Consider the following 23,682-nt stretch of genomic DNA (forward strand, 5'->3'; position numbering starts at 1 on the left):
GGCTCCTGTGTGCCAGTTAATTAAAGGGAGACAGAGATAGCAGAAATGAAGGGCACAGGCCATAGCTTTATTTCGTGCCGCTTTTCTGCAGCCCCCACATAAAGTATCCTTGAAACAAATGAAAATGCTAAATGCCATGTAAGCCTAATTGGGTCATACATAACAGGCACAGTGATTTCATATGAAACTTCAATTATCCTTCTTTTCTAATTCAAGCCTGATAAGGTCAAATATTTGTAAACTACCAGCCAGATGGAATCTGTATCTCCCAGTAGCCCGGATGTTGTGTAACCCCATCTGTGTGTTGACTGGTCTGGGCTGTTGTCTTCAAGGAAGTGAGAGAGTCTTGCCAACTCTGGATGTGGTCATTAGGTGTTGTTTGTTCTCTTTGAGACAGGTGGTCCAGCTGTGCTCTGGAGCAGGCTGGGACAAGTGGCTGGAGGACAAGCGGCATCCTCTGGTGGCTGGCAGGGGCTCTAACTCCTTGTGTCTCACCTCACTCTTTATAATTGCCGACTTAAGAGAAAGTGTTGGCTTCAATACTAGAGAGCAATACTAGAGAGTATTAATGAATCCTGTCCTCCTATATAATAAAAGGCTAATATGCAAATTGTCCCTACGGGCGGGAATTGGACCAACTAGGAGTTAGACGTGCACTGACCACCAGGGGACGGCGCAGAACATGGCGTGCGTTGGCAACGTGGCGCTGGCCGTGGGCTGCAGTGGAGGCGCTGCCGGCCCCGATGGGCCCCGATGAGAGTGGGACCATGGTGGGATGGTGGAGCAGTTGAGTGGGCGGCACTAGACCAAAGTGGTTGTGAAGGGAGGCCCCGGCCGGCAGCCAGGGGAAGGGAGGCCCCGGCCAGCAGCTGCTAGGGATCCTGTCCGTGGATACGAATTTCATGCACTGAGCCTCTAGTTTTCTTTATAATATTATACCCATTTTACTGTTAAGCAAGTTGATGATCAAACTTGACTAGCAAAGATCACACAGCTAGAAAGTGAGAGTTGAGACTCAAAGTAAGATATGTCAAATTCCAAAACTCATCTTCTTTTTACTATGGCAATTTGTATCTCCTGGGCTCTTTCCTTCACCTAAAACGCCTTTGGACGTGGAGTGTGGGGGCCATTGCTGATGGGGCGGGAGGAGTCTCGGTTACTGAGCACTGAGCCACAGTCTGGAGAGTGTGACAGCTCAAAAACACGTGATCTGGCAGAGGCAAGACTGGAACTAATCTCTGGGCCAGTTTCACATTGGCTGCTTTGGTTTCAGGTCCGAATTTAGTTACAGACTCTGAAAGAGCAGGGTCCCTGGATGGGCCAATGTTGCTGGCGTGCGTGTGTGCAAGTTTGTGCGGGTGAATGTACAGCTGTGGCCTCTCCTTCCTGAGGAGGCTGATGGTTTGTTGAGGCAGGGAGAGTATCTTACATGCCTGTGTTCCCCACAGCTCCTGCACCAGTGGGCCACGTGAGACACACACCCAGATATTCTTGACCACTCACCCGTGCTTGGCACTGTGGGTGCTGTAGAGTGCACTGAGACAGAGGCTCTGCTCTAGGGTTATGTCTGAGCAGGGGAGGAGGCACTTGCATACTTTCGTAGATAGAAGGAAAGTAGTGATAAAGGCCATGAGCAGCACAGAGGAGGGTGACGGTGTTCTGTCATACACTGGGGACACACGTATTTGTACATGTATATTTGTATGTATGTGCATGTGTGAGTGTGTGCTTGAGGGTGACTCCATGGTCATGTGAGGGATTTGCTTTCCCAGACACCTTATCCCTTTACATGATTATATTATCACTGATGATCTGGGGTCAGTGGGTGGTGGCTTTATAACTCCTTGGCTGAACTGGAAAGTTGGATCAGGCCTTTGCCATTTTGAATGAGAGCCGTAAGCCTGTAGTTTTTATTTTTGTTTTTTTGTTTTTTGTTTTTTTTTAAAGACTGCCGCCCGGCCGGTGTGGCTCAGTGGTTGCATGTAGTCCCATGCACCAAGAGGTTGCTGGTTTGATTCCCAATCAGGACACATGCCCGGATTGCATGCTTGATCATCAGTAGTGGGTGTGCAGGAGGCAGCCAATCGATGTTTCTCCCTCTTTGATGATTCTGTCTCTCTCTCCCTCTCCTTTCCTTTCTCTGAAGTCAATAAAAATATATTAAAACAAAACAAAAACCACTGCCTTTCTCTTATGATGCTCAGCAAACAGGGTCTGCAGTTGCAGGCTGCCAGGGGACCACCAGTAACAAAATTATGTTTAATCCGTCTATGTTGTATACTGAAAGGACACTTTTCTTCAGTGGAATACTGAGTGCATCAAGCAGACCAAAGCAAATGCCCCATTTGCCCCAATAACCTACTCTACATGTATGAAAACTAGGTAGCTCTCATCTTTAGAAATATGCTTCGTGTCCCCCCAAAGATTTCCTATACATGCTTTTATTCATTGTTAACTAGTTGTGATTAGCCCCATTTCACAGATTAGGAAAACCCCTTACAGGAAGGCTGCCAAGTTAGTCAGACATTCAAGGGGAGCTAATTAGCAGGTAGTTGTAATTCCAGCGGCATCCTGTTCCAAATCTTGAGTGCATTGGAGAGGGCCAGGAAGAGCAGCTCAGTAGATCAGGAGGCATTGCAGGGGCTGGGCACTGTGGAGGTGCAAACAATGCATGTCCCTCTTTCAAGGCATCATAGTGATCCTCGTCCATTAGCTGTGTTTGTTGAGACTGAGGATCGTGGCTCTATTTCAGTGACTGCCTTAGCAGGTAGATGCTTTTCAGATTCAAGTATTTATTATCATTAAAGGAGGGAATTCAGGGATGGGGTGGGGGGCACTGAGGATCCATCTTGGAAGCCTGTTTTTTTTGCCAGCATGTTCCAAATGGTACACTCTTCTGCCACCCACATGTGAATTCTAGAATCAGTGAATATCAAAACAGTATATAGGACCTTAGAGGTCATTTGGTGAACTCCCTCATTTTATAGGTTAGGTCACTGAGGAACGGGGCGGGGGGAGGAGGGGAGGTAAACTTGCCCAGAGTCACACAGCATTTTAGTGGGCGAGTGAGAGGGGGCCCATGTACCCAGTCCTACTGTACTTCATCCTTGGTCTTCTTGACTGTGAGGGAGAGCAGACCAGGCAGTGTGAGTGGCTGGAGCTGTGGCAGTGGGAAGGCTGTGAGTTGCTGACACGCTGGGAAAGGTCTGTGTTGTGTTGCCTGCAGAACCCTTCCTGGTGTGAAGCCCCGTGGCCCGCCTCAGGCCAGTGGTGCCTCAGACCAAAGGCGTCCTCATTCCTCTCCTTCACTGCTGTAGGCCCTGGGGACTCAGCTCACTTTAATAACACCAACAACCAAAGCAATTCTAATTAATGACTACTGTCCACTGAGAACTTCGTAAAAGGCTGCACCATGCTAAGTGCTTATAAATTTTTTAAAATATCGGAAATAGCTCAGCGGTACCTAAGTCTCAGATATATTAAATGACTTGCCCAGGCTCTCAGAACTTTAAGTGGCTGTACAGAATGTGAACTTTGGTCTCACATGACTCCGGATCTGTGCTTTTAACCTCAGACTCTACCGCTCTCATTTGGTTGCCATTATCCACTCAGTTCCTTGGTCTGTCCCTAAGACTCAGTATTTCCACACTCCGTATTCTGATTCCTACTCTTTCCTTACTGTCTTTATAGATCAGCACTAGATCCAATTTGTCTTCAAGGTTACATCCCTCCTAATTACTATGGGGACATAGTCAGAGGAGAGTAAGGTAAACAGGGTGACAAAGTTAGAAATTTTAGAATTTTACAACATGTTTGCAGCCATGGTTTCTGCTCTGTGAGTCGTAACTTTATTCTGAGGTGAAAAATGAAAATGCTGTTGACCTCTGCCTTCTATTTTTGGGCTCTTCAAGATGGACTTGGCCAACTTTCCCCTTCCATTCCTTTTTGGCTTAGGCTTTAGATGCAATTGAAGTTTGGGGATGCCCTTGGCTCAAGTAGGGAACTTGGATTTCCGAGGACCCCCAACCTAGGTGTCAGTCACTGCCCTGAGTCTCTGCCTCACACAAGGAGGGCACTCCTCAGCAGATGTTTTCTCAGTCTTCCAAGGAGAAAAAGATGGAGTAGAGGAGCCAGGACGGGACAGATATTACTGGTCTAGAAGTTGTCAGAAAAACCCAAGCAGAAAGAAGAGAAAAGGAAGCTTGGCTCAAGAAAGATGGGAAAGTAAAGGGTAAAGGGGGTCAAATATATGGTGACAGAAGATTTGACTTTGGTAGTAAACACACAATGCAATAGAATTGTACATTTAAAACATACCTAATTTTAAATATTATTTAAAATATATTTTTATTGATTTCACAGAGGAAGGGAGAGGGAGAGATAGAAACATCAGTGATGAAAGAGGATCATTGATCGGCTGTCTCCTGCATGCCCCCGCCTGGGGATCAAGCCTGCAACCCGGGCATGTGCCCTGACCGGGAATTGAACCGTGACCTCCTGGTTCATGGGTCAATGCTCAACCACTGAGCAACACCAGCCAGGTGAAACATATCTAATTTTATTAACCAATGTCACCACAGTAAATTTAATACTAATAAAAAGAAGGTCGGGGAAGAAACGCACATGGAGGGAGAGAGCTCAAGAAGTTCCTGGGTGCAAGAGGCACTGAGGATTTAAGATGCCAGAATAATTGGAGGGTTCAGGGTTGGATAAGTCAGTCCTGGCCTGGGTTTCATTGGATGGGGGCCATGTGTTTCTCTTTGCCTTATCTCCATCATTAGTAGTGGGAATCAGGTGCTTTGTCTCCTCACCTAAAATTATCAAGACTCTGAGGAGTACTTGCATCCCTTCAGCAAACACTTCCCTTTATACCTGATGCATGTTCGGCTAGGCACCAGAGCTGCAGAGATGAGCAAGTCATGGCCTGCCCTGGAAATCCACCTGGTGCCCAGAGCAGAGCATTTGGATGAGACTGGCACTATGGAAAAGCAGGGATTAATCTAATGTTCTGCTCACCCATCTCTCCCAGCCATATCTGATGCCTGCTGGTATTCATTGGTGCTGGAGAACACAGTAGATGTGTTTGGACCTGAGTCTGGTTTCACTCCATTGTGATGGCATGTTTGTATATGTGCATGTGTGATTTATTTGATATTTGAAAACAATTTATGACCCAAACTAGAGGCCCGGTGCATGAAAATTCATGGACTGGGCTGGGGGGGGGGGGGGCGCGGCGGGCGGTCCCTCAGCCCAGCCTGCGCCCTCTCACAGTCTGGTAGTCCTCAGGGGATGTCCTACGGACGGCTTAGGCCCGCTCCCCATGACTGGGCTTCCAATCAGGGGACAGCGCCGCCCCCATCACCGCACCACTGCGGCTGCCCAGCCTCCCTCTGCGGGAGGCTACCAGACGGGATCAGGGGATGGTGCCGGCCCCCTCATTGCCCCTCCGCCGCCACTGGTTGCCGCCCTCCCCCCCATTGCCATTCCCTCCCTCTGCCCGCTGGCAAATGCCTTGGCTGGCCTTGTGCCGCCTGCTCGCCAGCCCCGCTCCCTGACAACTGGTCGTTCTGCCATTCGGTCGATTTGCATATTACACTTTTATTATATAGGATTCTTTTCATCTTTCTCTGGGCCTATATCATGTGCTGAGGGTCTGTGCAGAGGGCTGTGCAGGGAGGCACTGGGTAGGGGTAGAGACCTGTCCTGCCCCTCTGGACTGTTCTGAATTCACTCCTGATTAATGTACATTCCAAATGCCGTCACTTTCTGACTTTCTTTTCCTGAGAAGGCAGCCCTCCCTTCCCAGATCTCTTTCCTCTTGGAATGTTCTTCCAAGCTCCAAATCCAACACTCATTCCTTTCTGGCTTAAAAAATTAATTAAAAGGTTTTAAATGTTTATATTATGTAAAATTTACATATCACAAAATCTATCATCTTACCTTTTTTAAGTATATAGTTTAATAGCACTAAGTATATTCATATTGTTGTGCAACCATCATTGCAACCCATCTCCAGAACTTTTTCATATTCCCTATGAAACATTGTACCCATTAAAATTCTAACTCCACATTCTCCCCTTTCCCTCACATCCTAGAAAACACCACTCTACTCTGTATCTATGGATATGACTCCTCTAGGTAGCTCACATTAGTAGAATGATACAGAATTTGTTTTATGACTGGCTTATTTCACTGAGCATAATATTTTCAAGGTTTATCCATGCTGTAGCATGTGTCAGAATTTCTTTCCTTTTTAAGACTGAATAATAGTCGATTCAATGTTCAGACCACATTTTGTTTATTCATTTATCTGTCGATGGACACTGGGCTGTTAGTATTTCTGTGAACATGGGTGTAAGGATACTTGTGTGAGTCCTTGCTTTTAATCCTTTTGAATATATACCCAGAAGAGGAATTGCTGGATCATATGGTGATTCTATATTTGCTTTCTTTTAGGAAAACCGTACAGTTTTCCATAGCAGTTGAATAATTTTAAACATTCCCAACCAGCAATGCCCAAGGGCTCCAATTTCTCCATGTCTGTGCCAACACTTATTTTATGGTTTTTTGATAATACTACCCTAATGGGTATGACATGCTCTCTGGCTTTGAGGACTTCCATGTGAACCATGTTGAGCTCTCAGGAGTCCTGGGGAAACCCTGGGATAATAAAGTAGAAAAGAAATGACTGCTGGAGGGGGCTTATTCTCTGTGTTACCCTTCCCAGGACAGCAACCCCTTAGGTTGGTAAGCACAGGCAAATGGGAGGCAGCCAGTTAGGGTAGCTGAGCACATATTCTCTCAGGCCGCCTCTCTTGTGAAGAACCTAGCCTGTGGGTGGCGGATGGTGGGGGTCCAGCTGCACTTTATCATCCCTGGTCTTTGAGGTGAGTGGGAAGGAGATCCAGACACAGAGGACTTGGTGGGGCTGTGACCAGTTGGGGAGGGTGATGGGAGCAGTGAGATGCCGGGACCAAAGGGTTCTATAGGACCTGAATATTGAGCTCAAAGGACCTCTAATGGTGCTTGGTTGAAACTTTTCATTCTAAAGACGAGGAAATTGAGAGCCGAAGGAGTGTGATTTGCCTGAGTGTGCAGAACAAATGGGTGGTGAGCTGGGACTGGGGCTTCGGCTCTCTTGACTTCTGGCCTGGCTCTCCTCCCACCAACTCAGGGAAGAGTCCAGGTGGCTTCAAAGCTACTTGAAGCTTAATATTTATCAGGAAGCAACAGCCTCGGGGGACTTGCTTATTTTTCCTCGCTTTCCACCTTCTTGTCTGCCTGCTCTCTGGTAGTGGTTTTGCGGGGATTAATGAGATAAATGGCTTTGCGTTTTCTAGATGAAAGAAGCATTATCCTTTCTACAAAGCATTATTATTAAATGGCCTCTGAGTGTAGAGGAGTAAGCTAATGTGTTCCTTTTGTTCTGCCTTAATTAGAACTAGAGACGTCCAGGAGTGGGACACATAGTCTGTGTATGGGTGCATTCATGTTATGTTTTTCATGTGTAAATACGTGTGACCCACTCCTCACACAGTGCAGTCCCACTGACAATGGAAGAATTTCAGAGTCTTTCACTAATAAAGGATCCGTGGGAAATGAGCACTGTTTATAGGGCTCTCTGTAATTCTCTGTATTCTGAATTCTCTGTAGAGATTCACTTTTCCACCAATCAACACTATTAATATTTGTATGTGAGAAATAGGAACTTTTAAGAGGTGATTGCTTAACATGGAGGTTGTGCTTCTGGGAAAAAGATTAAAACAAAACAAAACAAAACACTTTCAAGTTTTATTTCACTTCACTGAAAATGAGTTACTCTTCTTTGGTGCCCTGAGGCTTTATATGTGGGCATCTGTGGAATGATTCTTATTGAGCAATACGTTCAGTTTAGGTAGTACTTTCATAGACATAATCTCAGAGTCTTTACGATTGTCCTGTGAGGAAGGCATTATTATTTCTGTTTTACAGATGAGAAAACTGAGCCTCAGAGAAACATACATGTTAGTACTTGGTGGTGTGAGCGACAGTCACAGGGTGAGGGGCCCGGGCTGCGATACTGCGAGGCTGGGCGGGTGGAGGGTCACTCCCTTCCTCTGATGTCAGTCCTGCTGGACCTTCTTCCAAGACTCTCGGTTATGCAGATGGCCTGGCTCAGGCCGAAGGCTGCAGCCTGGGGCCCTGACTCACAGTCCTGGTGTCTTTCACTCCGTGAACACACACCTGTTTATCCTCAGGGGGCCAAGCTGACAGTAAATAGAATTGTTGTTAAAAGTTTGAGATGCTCCTGTGTCTCGAATACTTTTCAAATCAACTGTTTCTCTTTACCCTAAACCTACTTTTGTGTCACAGCTGGAGATATGGGGTGCAAATTATCCTTTGTCCAGGGTTTAGGTTCAAGTCCACAGAGGGCCACATAGAGGTGCGTACTGAGTTCCCAAGGGCTTGTTTCTCTGTGGCTTGGCAGGTGCTTTCATTTTTCGGTGGTGATGCGGATTCCAGGCAGGTGAGGAAGCGGGGCAGCCAGTTGCCAGGTGGAGTCTGTGGGTATCACCTCCCCATGGGTGGTCAGCATCTGAGGCTGGTTTGGCCACAGTAAATTTTGCAAGCATACTTAAAAAACAAAACAAAATCATAACTATTTACTGTCTGACTACCAAAGAATGATATGTTCTACAGCATGTGGCTAATGCAATGAAAATAGCTAGTACTTTATAAAGTTGTTATCTCAAGCAGTATTCTGAGTTTTACATTTATAACTCATTTGACTGTCACAACAATACTATGTGGTGGCCACTGTAATGATTGCCATTTTACAAATTGGCTGTCTCAGGTACAGAGAGTCCTGGCTGGTCCAGTCACACAGCCAGTAACTGGCAGAGCCAGAATTTGCAAAGTGCGCCTGGATTCCGAGTCTGTGGTCCTGTGTGGTACGTGGATCTGCCTTTCTGGGAACAAGTCTAACTTGTCACCTAAACATGACCACTAGTAATATTTTGATGTGCTTCTTTTTAGTCTTTCTTCTATGAAAAAAAGTGTCCCTTGCTAAGTTGGGGTCCTACTGTGTGTGTGTGTGTGTGTGTGTGTGTGTTTGTGTGTGTGTGTATGTGTATATATATATATATATATATATATATTTTTTTTTTGGACCGTTTCTGTTGCTTAAAATTATGTTGTGGGATTTTTTTCCTGTGTTGTTTTGCAAAAACATAATTTTTATGGCTTCCTAAAATTCTTTCATATGGATGTGCATTGATTTATTTAACCAGTCCCCCAGTGATGGGCTCTTAGGTGATTTCCAGTTTGGTATTGCTATAATTCACACTGTGGTGAATACCCGAGTAGGCACATTGCTTGCCAGAGTCTTCGATTAGTCCTTTAGGATAGCTTCTGAGAAGGGAGGTCAAGTGTTAGAATTACTTAAAAACTCTGATTAGGAGTGCTAAATTGCTTTTCTGACAGAGTTCATCAGCTCGTGTTCCCTCTGGTAAAGTGGAAGAGGGCTGGGCAGGTTCCGGGCGGAGTGGAGGAGCCCCAGGCACAGCTAGACCTTCTTTCCTGAAGAACAGAAAGGCTCATGGCCATGAGGGGCTGAGTGTGTGAGCTCTGGGCTCCAGGCCTCAGTTGGGTTAAATCTCTGCTGCAGGACCGCTCTGCCATCCCCCTGAGTCAGACTGTTGACCAGGACTGGGCATTCACAGGCATGAAGTGGAGTGAGAGGAATTACTGCTGGTTCCCAAAGGTGCCCTGCCCACTTCAGTGGCTGATAGTAAGCAGGCAGGGTGAGGGTTGGCCAAGCCTTCCTGTCACCCCATCCTCCCAGATGGTGAGATGGAAGGAGGTAGAGGCCACTGAATAGACCAAAAACTGTCCTCCCAAGATAGTACTACCTCACTTGTTCTAATTCTGGTGATTGGGAAAGGTGCCATCACTCTGGGTCTCTGTTTTCCTACCAGTGAAATGGGGCCAAAGCAATAAAATGTCAATATCATGTGGGCCAGAAATCTAAGTAATTACTATGCTGGGACAATTACATTTTGAGCTACTCATTCATTCAACACATTTCTATTGCACACACACCATATCCTACACCAGCAGTTGCCAACCCATGGTCCGCGGACCACTGGTGGTCCGTAAGGTCTGAAAGGTTGGCTGCTCCACGCTGTCTGGGCTCTGGGTGTACAGCAGTGAACAAAACAGGTAAAGGTGTCTGTTTTGGGGGGCTTTCCTTCTGAGGGGGGAAGAAACAAACATTTACTTGACATATAATAAACACCTTTAACATATGACAAACATCATGTAAAAGAGTCGAATAATATCATCTCTGTAAACTTTCACTAGAAATCTGTGAAGGCTAAGTGAAAATTCTACACAAGAACATCCATGTGGCAAATGTGTTTTGGACATCTACTGACAACCTCTCTGCTAGGATTTCTGAGGCTGCAAAGCTGGTTCCTGCTGTCAAGGAGCTTATGAATCACTGAGAGAATAAGAGAAGGGCCCAAAGATTGGAGTGTAGCTCCTTTCAGGCATGCACCAGCTGAAGCAGAGGAGAGGAGTGGGGTTTAGGTCCCATCAGTGCTGTGCCAGGCTATGGTGGGACTCTTTCCTGTTTTCCATAGCCCTTGTCCCTCCCTCTGCCTCCCCACCCCCCGCGACATCAGCAACCTGAGGGTTTCCCATTTTTCTAGACCAGTGTCTGAGCTCAGTCAGGGCTGGATCTGTTTTTACAGTGCAAAAGCTACTCTGTGGTTACCTTAAAAAGCAGAAATGCTTACTTTTAATAAACTTGAAATGATCCTCCACTAGGTTCTGTAATTCAGGTTTTCCGTCCAAGGTGGTGTGTGATTGATAGGTGCCTTAGTTCAAATAGCAAGAGATTTCACTCCTCTCCCTGCTTGGAAAAAAATGAAAGAACTATTTTATTATTAATTTGCAATTTATTGTCTTTGTTTGGAAAGTATGGTTTAGCTGTTTGTATCTATTCACTTGTGTTCATCTCACTTTTCTTCCTTCTGCTCTCTGATGTCAATATGACCTGAGTACCATGGGGGAAATGGCTTTATGATTAGGGTCTTCTGGCCAAGGCAATATTTATTGGCTTCCAGTCCTCTGCAGATGAAGCTAGTTTACTTCTTCTGGGAGTCTGCCCTAGGGTTCCTTTTCCTCTCTTTCCCTCCTTTTGACTAGCTGCCCCAGGAAGAACAGAAAAAAAGCCCTAGTTTTCTGGATGACTAGAAAGGGGAGAACACCCATAGATTTACCACTCTTCCAGTTGGTTGGGGCTTTTGGAATGCTCCAAGTTCTCTGCCTTGGCCCCAGTCATCAGAAAGAGGTGGGATGTAGAATAGAAAAGAAACAGTTTCATTTAAGACAGTACCAATCGATTGAGTCAGGGAGATGGCCACAGATGTTCTTGGTCCTCCACTGTCTCCTTGTTTTGGAGCAGCTTTGACTACTTATGGTCGTGGGCCTGTTCTGAGCATCCACACCTCTCATGAACTGTGTTCATAGCAGGATGAGGGGTGAGGAAGACAGTGATAGTAAGAGAATGCTGTTGAAAAGAGTGTGAAGATAGCTCATATAAGAGACAGAAATGTCAGGGGGCAGATGTAGAGCACCATAGTTGAAATGCTGAGAGGAGCCTTTGGGTGCTTGCTGTGGGAGAGGGCTTACAGCCCAGCTGGGGTGTCTTGGGGCTCTCTTAGTCCAACTTAGGTTAGGGGAAAATGTCAGCTTCCTTATCTGCCCATTGGGAAAATTAGTTTCTCATTCACTTGTCAAGAGCATTAGCTACTGAAAAATGACTTTTGGTTTCTATGTTGTTTGTTAGGTCTTAGAATCTATGCTTTGAAAACATGTCTTTGCACAGGTGGTTATTTTTCTGATCAGAAAATCCACCCACCCATCAGAATCTGAATCAGTTCTTGATTGCTGTTTTTAAAAGTTATTTTTTTTTTTACAGATTAGAATTAAGTGCTTCTGCTAGTACTTTTTTCCATTTCTCACACCTGATTCCTCATCATGCTCTTTCCATTATGACTACCTCTTAATATAGACCTGTGCTGTCCAATATGGTAGCCACATGTGGCTATTTAAATGTAAATTCATGTAAATTAAGTGAAAGTTAAACTGTAGTTCCTCAGTTGAACTAGCTCCATTTCAAGTGCTTAATAGCCACAATGACTGGTGGCTGCCATATTGGACAACCCAGAATTACAGGACATTTTCATCATTGTAGACGTTTTGTTACACAGTGTGACTGTGGATTGTATGGTTTAGACCCACAACAGACACTAGTGTAGCCATTTTAAAAATATATATATATTTTATTGATTTTTTTACAGAGAGGAAGGGAGAGGGATAGAGAGTTAGAAACATCGATGAGAGAGAAACATCGATCAGCTGCCTCCTGCACGCCCCCCACTGGGGATGTGCCCACAACCAAGGTACATGCCCCTGACCGGAATCGAACCTGGGCCCCTTCAGTCCGCAGGCCGACGCTCTATCCACTGAGCCAAACCAGTTAGGGCTAGTGTAGCCATTTTAATAGGAAAGATACTTAATACAGGAATATAAGGCTTAGAAAGTAATTGGAAGGGTTGGGAGAACAGGCTCTGGCCTGGTCCTCCAGCAGTGATTCCCAGAACAATACTGCAGAACTGGCCTGCTAAGCGCACTGGGACTCTGGGATAATGAGGAAGCTGGGGAATGTGAAAGTTGCTGTGCCAAGAGCTGGCTATAGGTTCCAGGGGTCAAGAAGCCATTGCCAGTGCCTTGCTGGCCCTGCAGTGGTGAAACAGATACCCTCCCCACCTGACTTAATTTCAATTCAGTTCTTGAATTGACCAACCCCATAGTCACATCAGGAAGTCCAGCTACAGGGCAGACTGGAGACTGTAGTTTTTAGCTCTCCCGCCTTTGCAGGACAGGAAGGCACAGCAGAAGGAGGTTGGAAGAGCTATTGCGTTAGTCCACCAGTCCACTACATCTGCCACATGGTGCTGAGCCAGACCCGATTCTTCTCTGGATGAGCACTGCTAGGCTTGAAGTGGGCAGGGCCTCGGGTTATCTTCTAAGACCAAGACCAGCATCTTCCCTGTCTGAGTTTCCTGGCTATCTTTGTAATGCACTAGATAGAGAAGAATAATGACCTCCTGTTTTCTAGTTATTTGGCCTTTAATGGGCAGAGAAAGCATAGTTTCTGCTTCAGGTTGACTGCCACACTCTTAAAGGAAATGCAGGTCCCTTGTCACTACAAGGAGATGACAGACAGTATGAGCTAAATGGGCTTCTGCAAAGATCTTTGGTGACACGTGGCTTGAGTGAAAGCATTTCCTTTGCTAAGTGAGAGGATAGTCAGGACTTTAGGAGAAATGCATGTACAGTTCTCTCCTTTCCAGGGATGAACTATTGTTTCTTGCTCTTCATAAGTCAATGTTGGTTGTAGTTGTGTGTACAAAGACGAGTCTGTAGTAGTGACCTCCTTTGTGCATGGCTGAGGGACTGAGGCTAAAAAAGGAGGCCATGCTGTTGAAGTAGGCTTGTAGCTCCGTGCCTTTTTCCACACAGGTGCCTAATTGGGGTTCTCTTTATGATGCCGGGGGTTTGGGATCTCTGTTGAAGAGTAATGTGGAGGCAGGGAAATGGGAAGCACACTGGCACCCACTGTTTGAGCTATCCTTATTGAGATTGGGGAATCAGGGTTGGGGGTTTTGAGAAAGAATCACTTAAGCACCAACCTGAAATGTGAGAAGGAATCACCAAGCAAAGAGCAGAGGGAACAAGTTAGGTATGTGCAAAGGTACTGTGATAGACAAGAGCTGAGCATGTCTGAGGGGTGAAGTGAGGCCAGTGTGTCAGGAGTGCATAGGACTAAGCCAAGAGATGAGTGAGATGAGCTCAGAGAAGTGGGCCAAGGCTCACCTATGCAGGCTTCATAAATCATGTAGAGTTCAGATTTTGAAGAGATTTAAATAGGAGAATGACAGGTCCTGATTTATGATTTCTATTTCTAAAAGGTCACTCTGGCTGCTGCATGGAGATTGGATTGGGATAGGCAAGAGAAGTGAAAGAAATGTCAGGGGGGCTACTGCAACATTCTGGGCAAAAAATGGATAGTGGCCTGCTCACAACCTCTTCCCTTAGATATTCTCCCCCACTATCACATCCACGAAGTAAGTGGAAGGGCCTGAATAAGCCCATTCCTTAGGGCATAGACCAGCCAACTTCAACAGTGTTGCTGAAGTCTACCTGTTGTCCACCTTCATCTTTATCATGTCATCACTGTTAATACACTTGTTAGCAAACAGATATTGAGCATCTCCTGGGATGTGGCCCTGGATCAGGTTCATGGATACAGATGGATTAAAAGGGAAAAAATGAACCTTTTTATCATTGAACTCCTTCTAGGTCCTCAGCACCACACCTTTTCCCAGGGGTGGAGGGGTGGGTACCAAGGAAGCATAAGCCCGTGCTCCCTGACTTGGACTCCTCCACGGACCTTGCAGAGCAGAATGACCTGGAGCTGACCAGTTCATTCTGGGGTCTTAGAAAGTAATTGAAGGGTTGAGAGAACAGGCTCTAGGCTGGGCCTCCATTCTGTTGGAGAAGCAGCAGCTACTGTGTGCAGGAGGAAGGAGCTGCTGCTGTCTTCAGGCAAGCTTGGCCATTTGACAAATGGGAGTCATTTTCTTATGTATGAGAAAGAGATCACTGCTGTGGGCACCCACCTGTTTGTGTGTGGCCTGATTTGTTGAGCTGCTGCCCTGGGGCTTGTTCAGGGACAAGAGCATCAGTGGAAATAGTCTGCTAAGGCAGGCTCCAGAGCAGACTTAAACAGTGGCATCTTTTCAGCTGGCAACTAGCAGTCAGAGCTTTGAATCAGCTTCATAATTTGAAAATTGATCTCTTAGCATTGGGTGGTTTATTTTGTGCTACCAAAAGCCATCAGGGACACAATACTGCTTGCCTTTCCTCCTTGGCACTGCTCTGGATTAAAAATGTTGAGCCTGAGATGGAGATTTTTTATTCCTGGGATTCTTGTAGAATTGTGCCCCTTGTTGTGGTGGACCTGGTGGTACTCATAGAGCCTCCAGTCTCGGGGGCGGGGAAATTGCTTGGAGAAGGGGAGGCCAAGCTGGGCCTTGGAGTATAGCCCTAGTGGAGGAGCCTCAAGGGGCCACGCCTGCCTCACCTGTGTAAGGCTTTGTGTGGCAGTGTCCTTAGTCATGTCACAGCGCTACAGCAATGCTCAGAGCTGCCAGGACCAAAATACTGAAGGCTGTTTTCTTGTCTTCCAGCTGGGGAGAGGTTGAAATTCCATTTTTCCCCATGGGCTTATTCGTAAGTGCTTTCTCCAGATGGTGTGCTCCAGAGAGGTCCTTGTGCTCTGGGAACGGTTCACAGTGTGATTGAGGTCACCCATGGTGAGGGGTGGCTCACAAGGCAGCCTACCAAGGCATGGCTTTCAGAAACCCTCTTGGCTCTCTGGAGCCACGGCCATTTAGCCGTGGTCAGCACGCCCCACACACAGCCTTTCCAAGGCCATGGATATGCTCTCGCGCTGGTGCTTCCTGACTTCTTTGCAAGCATTGTCCAAATACTCCTTGGTTTTCGGGACTGGCAAGTGGTGTGAGAGAGGGTGATTAACAATGCTTGGGGGTGAGTACAAAGATTAGAGTGTGAAGACAGTAGGAAGGTGTGAAGTGTTGAGGGCTTGTGTGAGGAGAGAATTGAGGTCTGGGAGGAATGATGGTTGAGACATGGCTGCTTTTACTTAGGTGATGGGAGAGAAGTCAGCCCAGGAATAAAATAGTCTATTAAGCATTGTCAATGCCAAACTGAGAAGGAAGGAAAAATGATGTATCTCAGATTGAACAGACACAGAGTTGCAGCCCAGTCTGGTGAACCCAGTAAGACAAGAGATGAGTTTGGGCTCAGTCACTCCAATGCAGCAAATAGGAACAGGGATACCTTCCACGTTCATTCACCCCCAAATTCCCAGGGTTACTAATGGGCTGTTCATGTAGTGGATGCTGTTCTGTGAAGATCATATAAATATAAAAGATGTTCTTGGGATCAGAAATTCACCCTCAAGGCCCATAAACCAGTAGGAGGTGTGTGCTTTGTTTGTGGCCACATACGTGAGCACTCACGTGGGTATGCGTGTGGACTGTGTGTATGAGATCTGAGGAGGTGGAGGATAGTCTAGCATTTAACTGTGAGTCCTGTGTGTGCTGCAGAAATCTTCCATTGTCTCACTTTGTGACCTTTAATGAGTCATACGCTCCTTTGTTTTCTTATGTGTTAAATGGAGACACTCGCGCTTGCTGGTTGTTAAAGCAGTTCTCGTGCTCCAGGTGCCTTTATTAATTTCAATTCTCTCTTCTAATTTTTTCCTCTGGGATCTTATAAGAAAGGAAGAGGCACAGCCTTATTGGGGTCTTCCTAGCTTTATACTTAAGCTCCACGAGGTGAGTGCAGGGAGGTATGCGAGAGACAAGACTTCGAGGAAGTGTTGGGTTCTCCATGATTCTGACATTCTGGTTAACATACTTTACCCCCGAGGGTGTGGCAGCTGCCTGGAGCAGCTGGGGCAGAGGAAAGGCGGAGGGTGAAGGGAATATACTGTGCAAAGGGAGTCATTGTCATGTTGAGAATATAGCCATGGATTGAGTATAGCAAAGAGGCAATTTTCCAGTCCTTAGGGGTTGGGAGTGGGGTTCTAATGCTACAGGAACCAGATGCAATAGTGCAGGAGGTAACTGTCGGGACAAGAATTCAGTAGATCAGCTGGCACTAAAGAAGACCTGATGTGCTCATCTTGGTATCATACAGGGGGGTAAATACGTGGCATCTGCAATACCATTCCCTACCTTGGTGCCCTTGCAGACATCACTGATCTATCGTGATATACTCTCCTGTTGTGCTCAGAAAAGTCTCAGAATCCTTTAGGTACAGCATTTTGGACAGTGATTGGCATCAGAGTGGAAGCTTACTGTCTGTCACTGGTGTGATGATGGAAAGGATGTAGACTTTGGAATCTGGCAGAAATGACACCCCAGCCACGTTTGAGCTTATGGCACTGAGCATGCATATTAGGTCTTTTTTGGTTTTCAGGGACAGAAACGCAATTCAAATTAGCTTAATCTAAGTTACTTAAGTACTAAACTCAGAAAGCTCAGGGTAAGGCTAGCATCGGGCTGGATGCAGGAGCCCAATGCGGTTGTTAGAGTCTGTTTCTAGAACAGATGTTCTCTGGGTGAATACGTTCTCACTGGCTGAGCTGGGTCACGTGCTCATCTCTGAACTGGTCCCTGTGGACAGGGCTGGTGGTAGGGATGATAGGGTCTAGACAGCAGGTCACACTGGGAGCAAAAGTTATCTTAAAGTCAAATGTAGATGAATCAGCCCCTGATAAGAGCTGGGGAGAGGTGATTGGCAAAACTCCAAGTTTTCATCTGAATCCTGGTGAGTTGTAGTGAGGAGAGGTAAGGGTAACTATTTCTGGACTCAGCAGTTTCCCTGGAAGGACCTTATGTACACTGAGCAGATGGGAAGGACATGGTGGGGGGACTGGAAATGATGTATGTGCAACTGGTCTGCCTGCTCCAGCCCCAGTCTTCCAGGCAACTGACATGGCATCCAGATGCCCGGCTCTCTGCTCACAGTAGCACCCCATTCCCTGCAGCCTCTCTTGATCCTGATGCACCTGGCCAGTTGACAGATCTCAAGGTCATGCTTCTGTTCTAGGGCATTCAGGTTTGGGCCCAGGCCGAGCTGATTACTTGGCAAACCTTGGAGGATTCTGGGGGAGGCATCAGGCTGACCAGAGTATGTGTGGTGTCTTAGGGACAGTTGTGAAGGCTCCAGAGCACTGCAGATGTCCCTACTCTGGACTTCACTGGTTCCTACTCAGGTGCCCTTCCTGCAGTGCCCTTCTACCCCACCCTGCCAACCTGTCACAGGAAGGGCGGGCTGGGTGGTTCTGACTTGGGGTCTCTCATGTAGTTGCAGTCAGATGGTGACCAGAGCAGCTGGAGGCTGGCTGGGAATCTGTCCCTCTGCATTCAGTCTCTCTATGTAGGGCTGGTGGGCTTCCTCATAGCAACCAGGCTACCTTGTAGGGTGTTTGACTTCCTCGAGGGCGAGCATCCAGAGAGAGTCAGGTGGATGCAATGTTATCGTCACTTCTGCTGTACTTTATTGGTCAAAACAATCACCAAAAGCCAACCCCATTTCAGGAGAAGGGTATATATAGATCCTGTTTCTCAGTGGGAGGCAGATGTCACAAGATTGGCTGACATGATTTAAAACCATCGCAGTCCTCTACCCACTCCTATTAAACCAGCTCTCAATGTCCTGATGGGTTTAAGGTACCTGGATGTAACCTTACTTTGGTCCAACCCCCTAATTTTGTTATATGTTTTGGAGCTAAGGTGCAGACATTTGAGTGAATCATACTCTTCAATTCTTTGGGCATTTGTCATTGATCCATGCAATAGCTCTCTTATTCACTTCATTCATTCATTTTTCTTTTTATCTCCATATCCTACTCCCATTTTCCTCCTCACCTTCCTTAAACAATCATCTGTTCTTTTTAATGAATATCATTTTATATATTCTTATATTAATGTATTTTAATTTACATATATTGCATTGTATATTTACCTTTTTCTGTATCCTGCCTTTCTCTCGCACTGTTTCTGAGATCCATACATGTTATAATACACATCTTATGTCATGTCTGTTAAAATGAGGCAATGAGACTAGAGAGGGGGAATGACAAACACAAGGTCACACAGCTGAATCAGGACTAGAACAGATTTCCGGACTCTCTTTTCTCAGCGTCACACACTTGCGTTTCCATGTGCCCCTTCCAAACTGCAATAGTTTGAAATAAGGTTTCTAAGTAATTGTGAATCTGGGGTCCAAAGAGTATCACAAGCTCTACTGTTGTCTCCCTGGTGACTGTTGTCCTCTGTACTCTTCTCCTGCAGGTTCCAACTATGGGAGCCCACGCCCAGCTCATGCCAACATGAATGCCAACGCAGCGGCAGGGCTTGCCCCCGAGCACATCCCCACTCCGGGGGCAGCCCTGTCCTGGCAGGCGGCCATTGATGCGGCCCGGCAGGCTAAGTTGATGGGAAGCGCTGGCAATGCGACCATCTCCACAGTCAGCTCCACACAGCGGAAGCGGCAGCAGTATGGGAAACCCAAGAAGCAGGGCAGCACCACTGCCACACGCCCACCTCGTGCCCTGCTCTGCCTGACTCTGAAGAACCCCATCCGGAGGGCATGCATCAGCATTGTCGAATGGAAATATCCTTTGTGCCCTGGTCTGGGCAGAGTGTGTGCCTCAGTAGGGCCAGCCCCCCAACACCTACCAGCCAGTGGGCTGTGTTGTCCCTGCTGAGCCTGTAAGTGTTATCCGACCTGCTGCATCTGCTGGGGCATTGTAAAACGCAGAGTTCCAGGTGCAGTTCCAGACTTGATGAATCAGAATCTCCGGGGATAGGACTTGGAATCTGCTTGTATAACAAGCTCCCCAGGTGTTTTTTTCTTTGTATGTTTTTTCATATAATAAGCAACATTTGAGAAAATGAGCCTACGGGGTTACGACATATCATCTTACCTAGCTGAGCTTGCCCAGGGACCCACGTGTTGGGTTAAGTGGTTTCATGCTGCTACTGCATAGCCTTCTTTTCCTTCCATGCCATGGCTCTGGCATACTTTCATGACCTCCCTCTCTCTAGGGTGAAGGAGCCTAGGAAATACAAGATGGTGGTGGTCAGTGACTGCAGCTCTTGGTTCAAGGCCTCGGACAGTGATTCTTAACCTTGGCTGCACCTTTGCATCACCTGGAAAGCTGTAACAAAATACAGGTGCCTGCGCTCCACCCAGCATATTTTTAAAATTCTCCAAGTGATTCTAATGTGCAAAGTGGAGATTCTGGCCTGCAGTGTTAAACACAGAACCACTCTGTATGGAAACTAGTGACTGGGTCTTTGAGAGAAAATGGCTTTCTTTGAAAGCCTGGGCTCTCACTGTGGAATTATAGGCCCCTTGACATCATGGGAATTGTGGGTGGAGACGGAAAGGACCTTAAAGATCAGTAGGTCTACTCCTGACTTTCCCTAGTGATGACATTGAGCCCCACAAAAGTGACTCTCAGGGTCATATGGTTGGTGACAGACAGGACTAGAACCTGGTATTATTGTTGGGCATTTTTATAATAAGAAGTCATTCAGGCCTGGCTACCATGGTTCCAAAGGTTCAGGATGGGAATGTTAGATTTCATTCATGAATTTCTATGGAAAAATTTAGAAGTCTTGGGTAGTGGTTGAAAGGCCAAAGAAGATGACTTGGGGAGAGAAGAAAGTTTGTATTTAGGAAGAAATGTTAGTTCTATAAATGTTTGAACCCCTGAACTCAAAAGTAACTTTAAGAAAATGCAGTTCAAGCCAAGTGGCTGCTCCAGAGCCGGCCAGTCTGTCCTGAGTGGCCAGGTGTGGTTCTGGTTCTCAGATGACTGGGCAGGAGGCTCGGCTTTGTTGGCCCCATCAGGCCACTGTCAACGCTGCTCTCTCAGAATTGTGGAGTTGGAGGGCTGGGGGCCCTGAATGCCAGGCTTCTCTAGAGAGGGGGGGCACTGGGGCCTGGAGAAGCTGTAGAACTTTCCCAGACCACGCAGCTGGCAACTGACAGTGGGGTTTCAAATCCAGGTTCCCCAGTTCCCAAATCCATGCACTTCCTACAGCCACACCCCATAGCACAGAAGAGAGGTGCTAGGGTGGATGTTCAGGGGACGCCATCCAGCCCCACTGGGACACAGTGGGACCTGGATCTGGGGCCTGAACACCCAGCCCATCGTGGCCTTGCCCCCCGAATCCCCAAGCTTCAGTTTCCTCATCTCTAATGCAATAACCATAGTTGCCTCCCAAAGATTAGCAAGGGCTGCAGGATCTGCGCATGCGGAAGCACCCTCAGTGAGTGCTAGTTAACCTCCTGGGGTGGGTGGACCCCTGGTGCTGGTGACATACAAAGCCTGGAAAGAAGGGGAGGGAGGAGAGGCGAGCGTAATATACAGGGTAGGTGGGGAAGAGTGGTCAGGTCCAGTATGCCAACTGTGGGCCTCAGCCACCTCATTGCACTGCCCCCCACATACTTGGGCAGAGGGGTGCTGCCGCCACTCTCCAAGGGAATGTGTCCTCCGTCCACAGGACAGGAAGTAGACCCAGCCTTGGTAGGTGGGTTGGTGGCATTCCCAGATTGCCTTTGAAGGGTAGCTGATGGGTAAGGAGATGGTCTGGTATACTAGGCAGTCAGTGCTCTTGAAAGAGTGGAATTTGACCCTGTCGTTAAGAAGAGAAGGCAGTTTAAAAAATGACCTGGTTGTCCCAGGTCGCTGAACACTTCCTGGGCTTACCTGGTCCTCCACAGCTAATGGCTTTTCTTATCTGCCTGATTGGTTTCTTTACTCATAATCTTCCCCAGCTGTAGCCAGTACTTTTAGCATAAGATGATGGATGGATAACTGGATGGGCCAGAAACACCCCAAGTGTAGCCCTCCTCCACTCTGGGACCAAGCTGACATTTTGAGGACTGGATGTGTGAGGTCTGGCCTAGTTGAGTTAATGTGCCCTTGCCCTGGGGGCAGTGAAGGAGCACAGAGGATTAGATGATGGGAACCAAACTGACCAGCCTTTGGGCTGAATGTCACTCTCCTAAGCAGGTGGGGAAAGGCTAGGAGGGAAAAGGAATGTGTAAGAGGGCTAAAAGAACTAACTTCCTTAAATGCTCCAGGATAACTTCAGGATAGATCAGTGTAGAGTTGTACTTACACACCCAGACCCTGAAGCCAGGCTTCCTGGGTTTGAAGCCCATCCTTCCAGGATCTCTGTAACATTGGACAAGTTAACCTTTAACCTTTCACTTAGAAATGGGGATAATAATTGTGCATTCCACTCAGGATATTTATATAGAGCAGTTAGAACATTGCCTGGTACAGAGTAAGTTCCCAATAAATGTTAGCTATGTCCTCCCTGTTGCCATCACCATTGTCATCATCAACATCACCATCATCATCACTTGTCCCTTGGCCAACTCAAGGAGCAGCAGGCGTGTTGGAAAAGATGAGTCAGTAAGTCTGGTTCTGATCCTGGCTCTGGTATTTCCCAGCTTGGGGTCTGGGAGAGGTTGTTTTATTTTCTCTGTCTGTCAAGCTGGGAGGTTGGACAGGCCCAGTGCATGCTTTATTTTTTATATCAAGGTACAGAAAATGGCAACTTTATGAAGTATGTTCGGTAAATGCACCCCCAGTTACACCCATATGGCCAAGGGGGACCAATAACCAGCACACTGGCTGGGAAGCCTGGACTAGATAATCACTAAGATTCCTTCCCGGCTCGGGGTCGCCTGTTAAAGAAGTTAGAGGCCATCTATGGCAGGGGAACGAGTGTTGGACTCAGAGGTCAGGGAGTCGGGTTTTAGTCCTGGCTGGTCAGGACCTGCTGTGGGGTCTTGGGAAAGTTTCTTAGGCTCTCTGGGCCTCAGAGGTTTGGACTAGCTGATTTTTAAGTCTTTTCCTGCTTCAAGATATGTTAACTTGATGAATACAGGTTTCATGTCCTGGGAGATGAAGCTGGTTCCTTCTCCCAGGAATTCCCATCCTCTCCTTCTTCCTTCCTCAGACTCCATGGACTAGGCTGAAAACTTGGCAGTGTCAGGGGTTGGGGGAGGTGAGGCTGGAAGAGCATAAACGAGGAGCTTCCTCTGAAGCCTCCCCCTTTTGGCCATTGATTGTGGGTGCAGGGCGGAGGGGTAGTTTCACTGGAGCTCATTTTTCTCCCGAGGCTGTGTCCTGCCCTGATATTTTGATAAATAAATCCAGGCACAGGATCCCTGAGTTCACTGCTGCTGGTGCGTGGGTCTTGGCTTGTCCTGCTGGATCCCGGCACACACCAAGGGAAGGGGGAGAGGACCTGGGTCGTAAGCCTTATCCCCGGAAGCCAGCCCTGCTGCCTGGAGAGGCTTTAGGGGTTCTACATGGAGCTGTGTCTTAAAGAAAAGGCGGTTCCCACCCTAGAAGCACAGTACACATGCTACTGTGCTCTAGGGGGTCCCGAGGCCCTGGCCATCTTCAGGTTCTCTGGACGTTGTCAGAGAATAAGGGAGAAGAAAAAAAAAACAAAAAAGCATTCTGAACTTCAAATTAAAAGGAGTAAAAATAAAATCTCCAAATTTCAAATGAAAAATCTTAAAGTCTAGTGTCTGCCTTCAATCCCACTCTGTCCGCCTTTCCCCTCCCAAGCTTGAGTCCCTGGGTGGCAGCATGAAACCACAGGGGAGGGGGCCTGGGAGCACAGGTCCTGACGGCAGAGGCCCTGCTCCGTAACAGCAACCTGAGCACACATGGGGGAAAATGAAGGCCAATGCAATCTAAATAAATAAAAGAAGGAGAAAAAGTTTTTAGAAATCTGTGTTTACTCTGGCACGCGACAGGCCTCCACTGCTTTTGACATATTAGGAAAAATTTTGGCGGGGACCCATTGGAAGTACTTAAAAAGGCATATGTTTCTTTTCAGAATACAAGGGGCTTGGAATGTATTGTTTAAACAAAATTCTTACGAATCTTTGATTCATTTAAGAATATATATGTATGTTTCACTTGTGCTTTCT

General features: G+C 47.0%; 1 protein-coding gene across 3 annotated transcripts in view; it reads left to right on the forward strand.

The window, feature by feature from the left end:
• Positions 1-23,682, forward strand: part of CACNA1C (calcium voltage-gated channel subunit alpha1 C) — a 590,813-nt gene that overhangs the window by 43,625 nt on the left and 523,506 nt on the right. For all 3 annotated transcript variants that reach the window (XM_079775042.1, XM_079775041.1, XM_079775040.1), the window contains exon 2: positions 19,002-19,332. In XM_079775042.1, coding sequence (XP_079631168.1) covers positions 19,002-19,332 — 331 coding nt within the window. The remainder of the gene's footprint in view (positions 1-19,001; positions 19,333-23,682) is intronic.

The sequence above is a fragment of the Cnephaeus nilssonii genome, assembly GCF_951640355.1.
Source record: "Cnephaeus nilssonii genome assembly, chromosome: 6".
Classification (NCBI taxonomy): Eukaryota; Metazoa; Chordata; class Mammalia; order Chiroptera; family Vespertilionidae; genus Cnephaeus; species Cnephaeus nilssonii.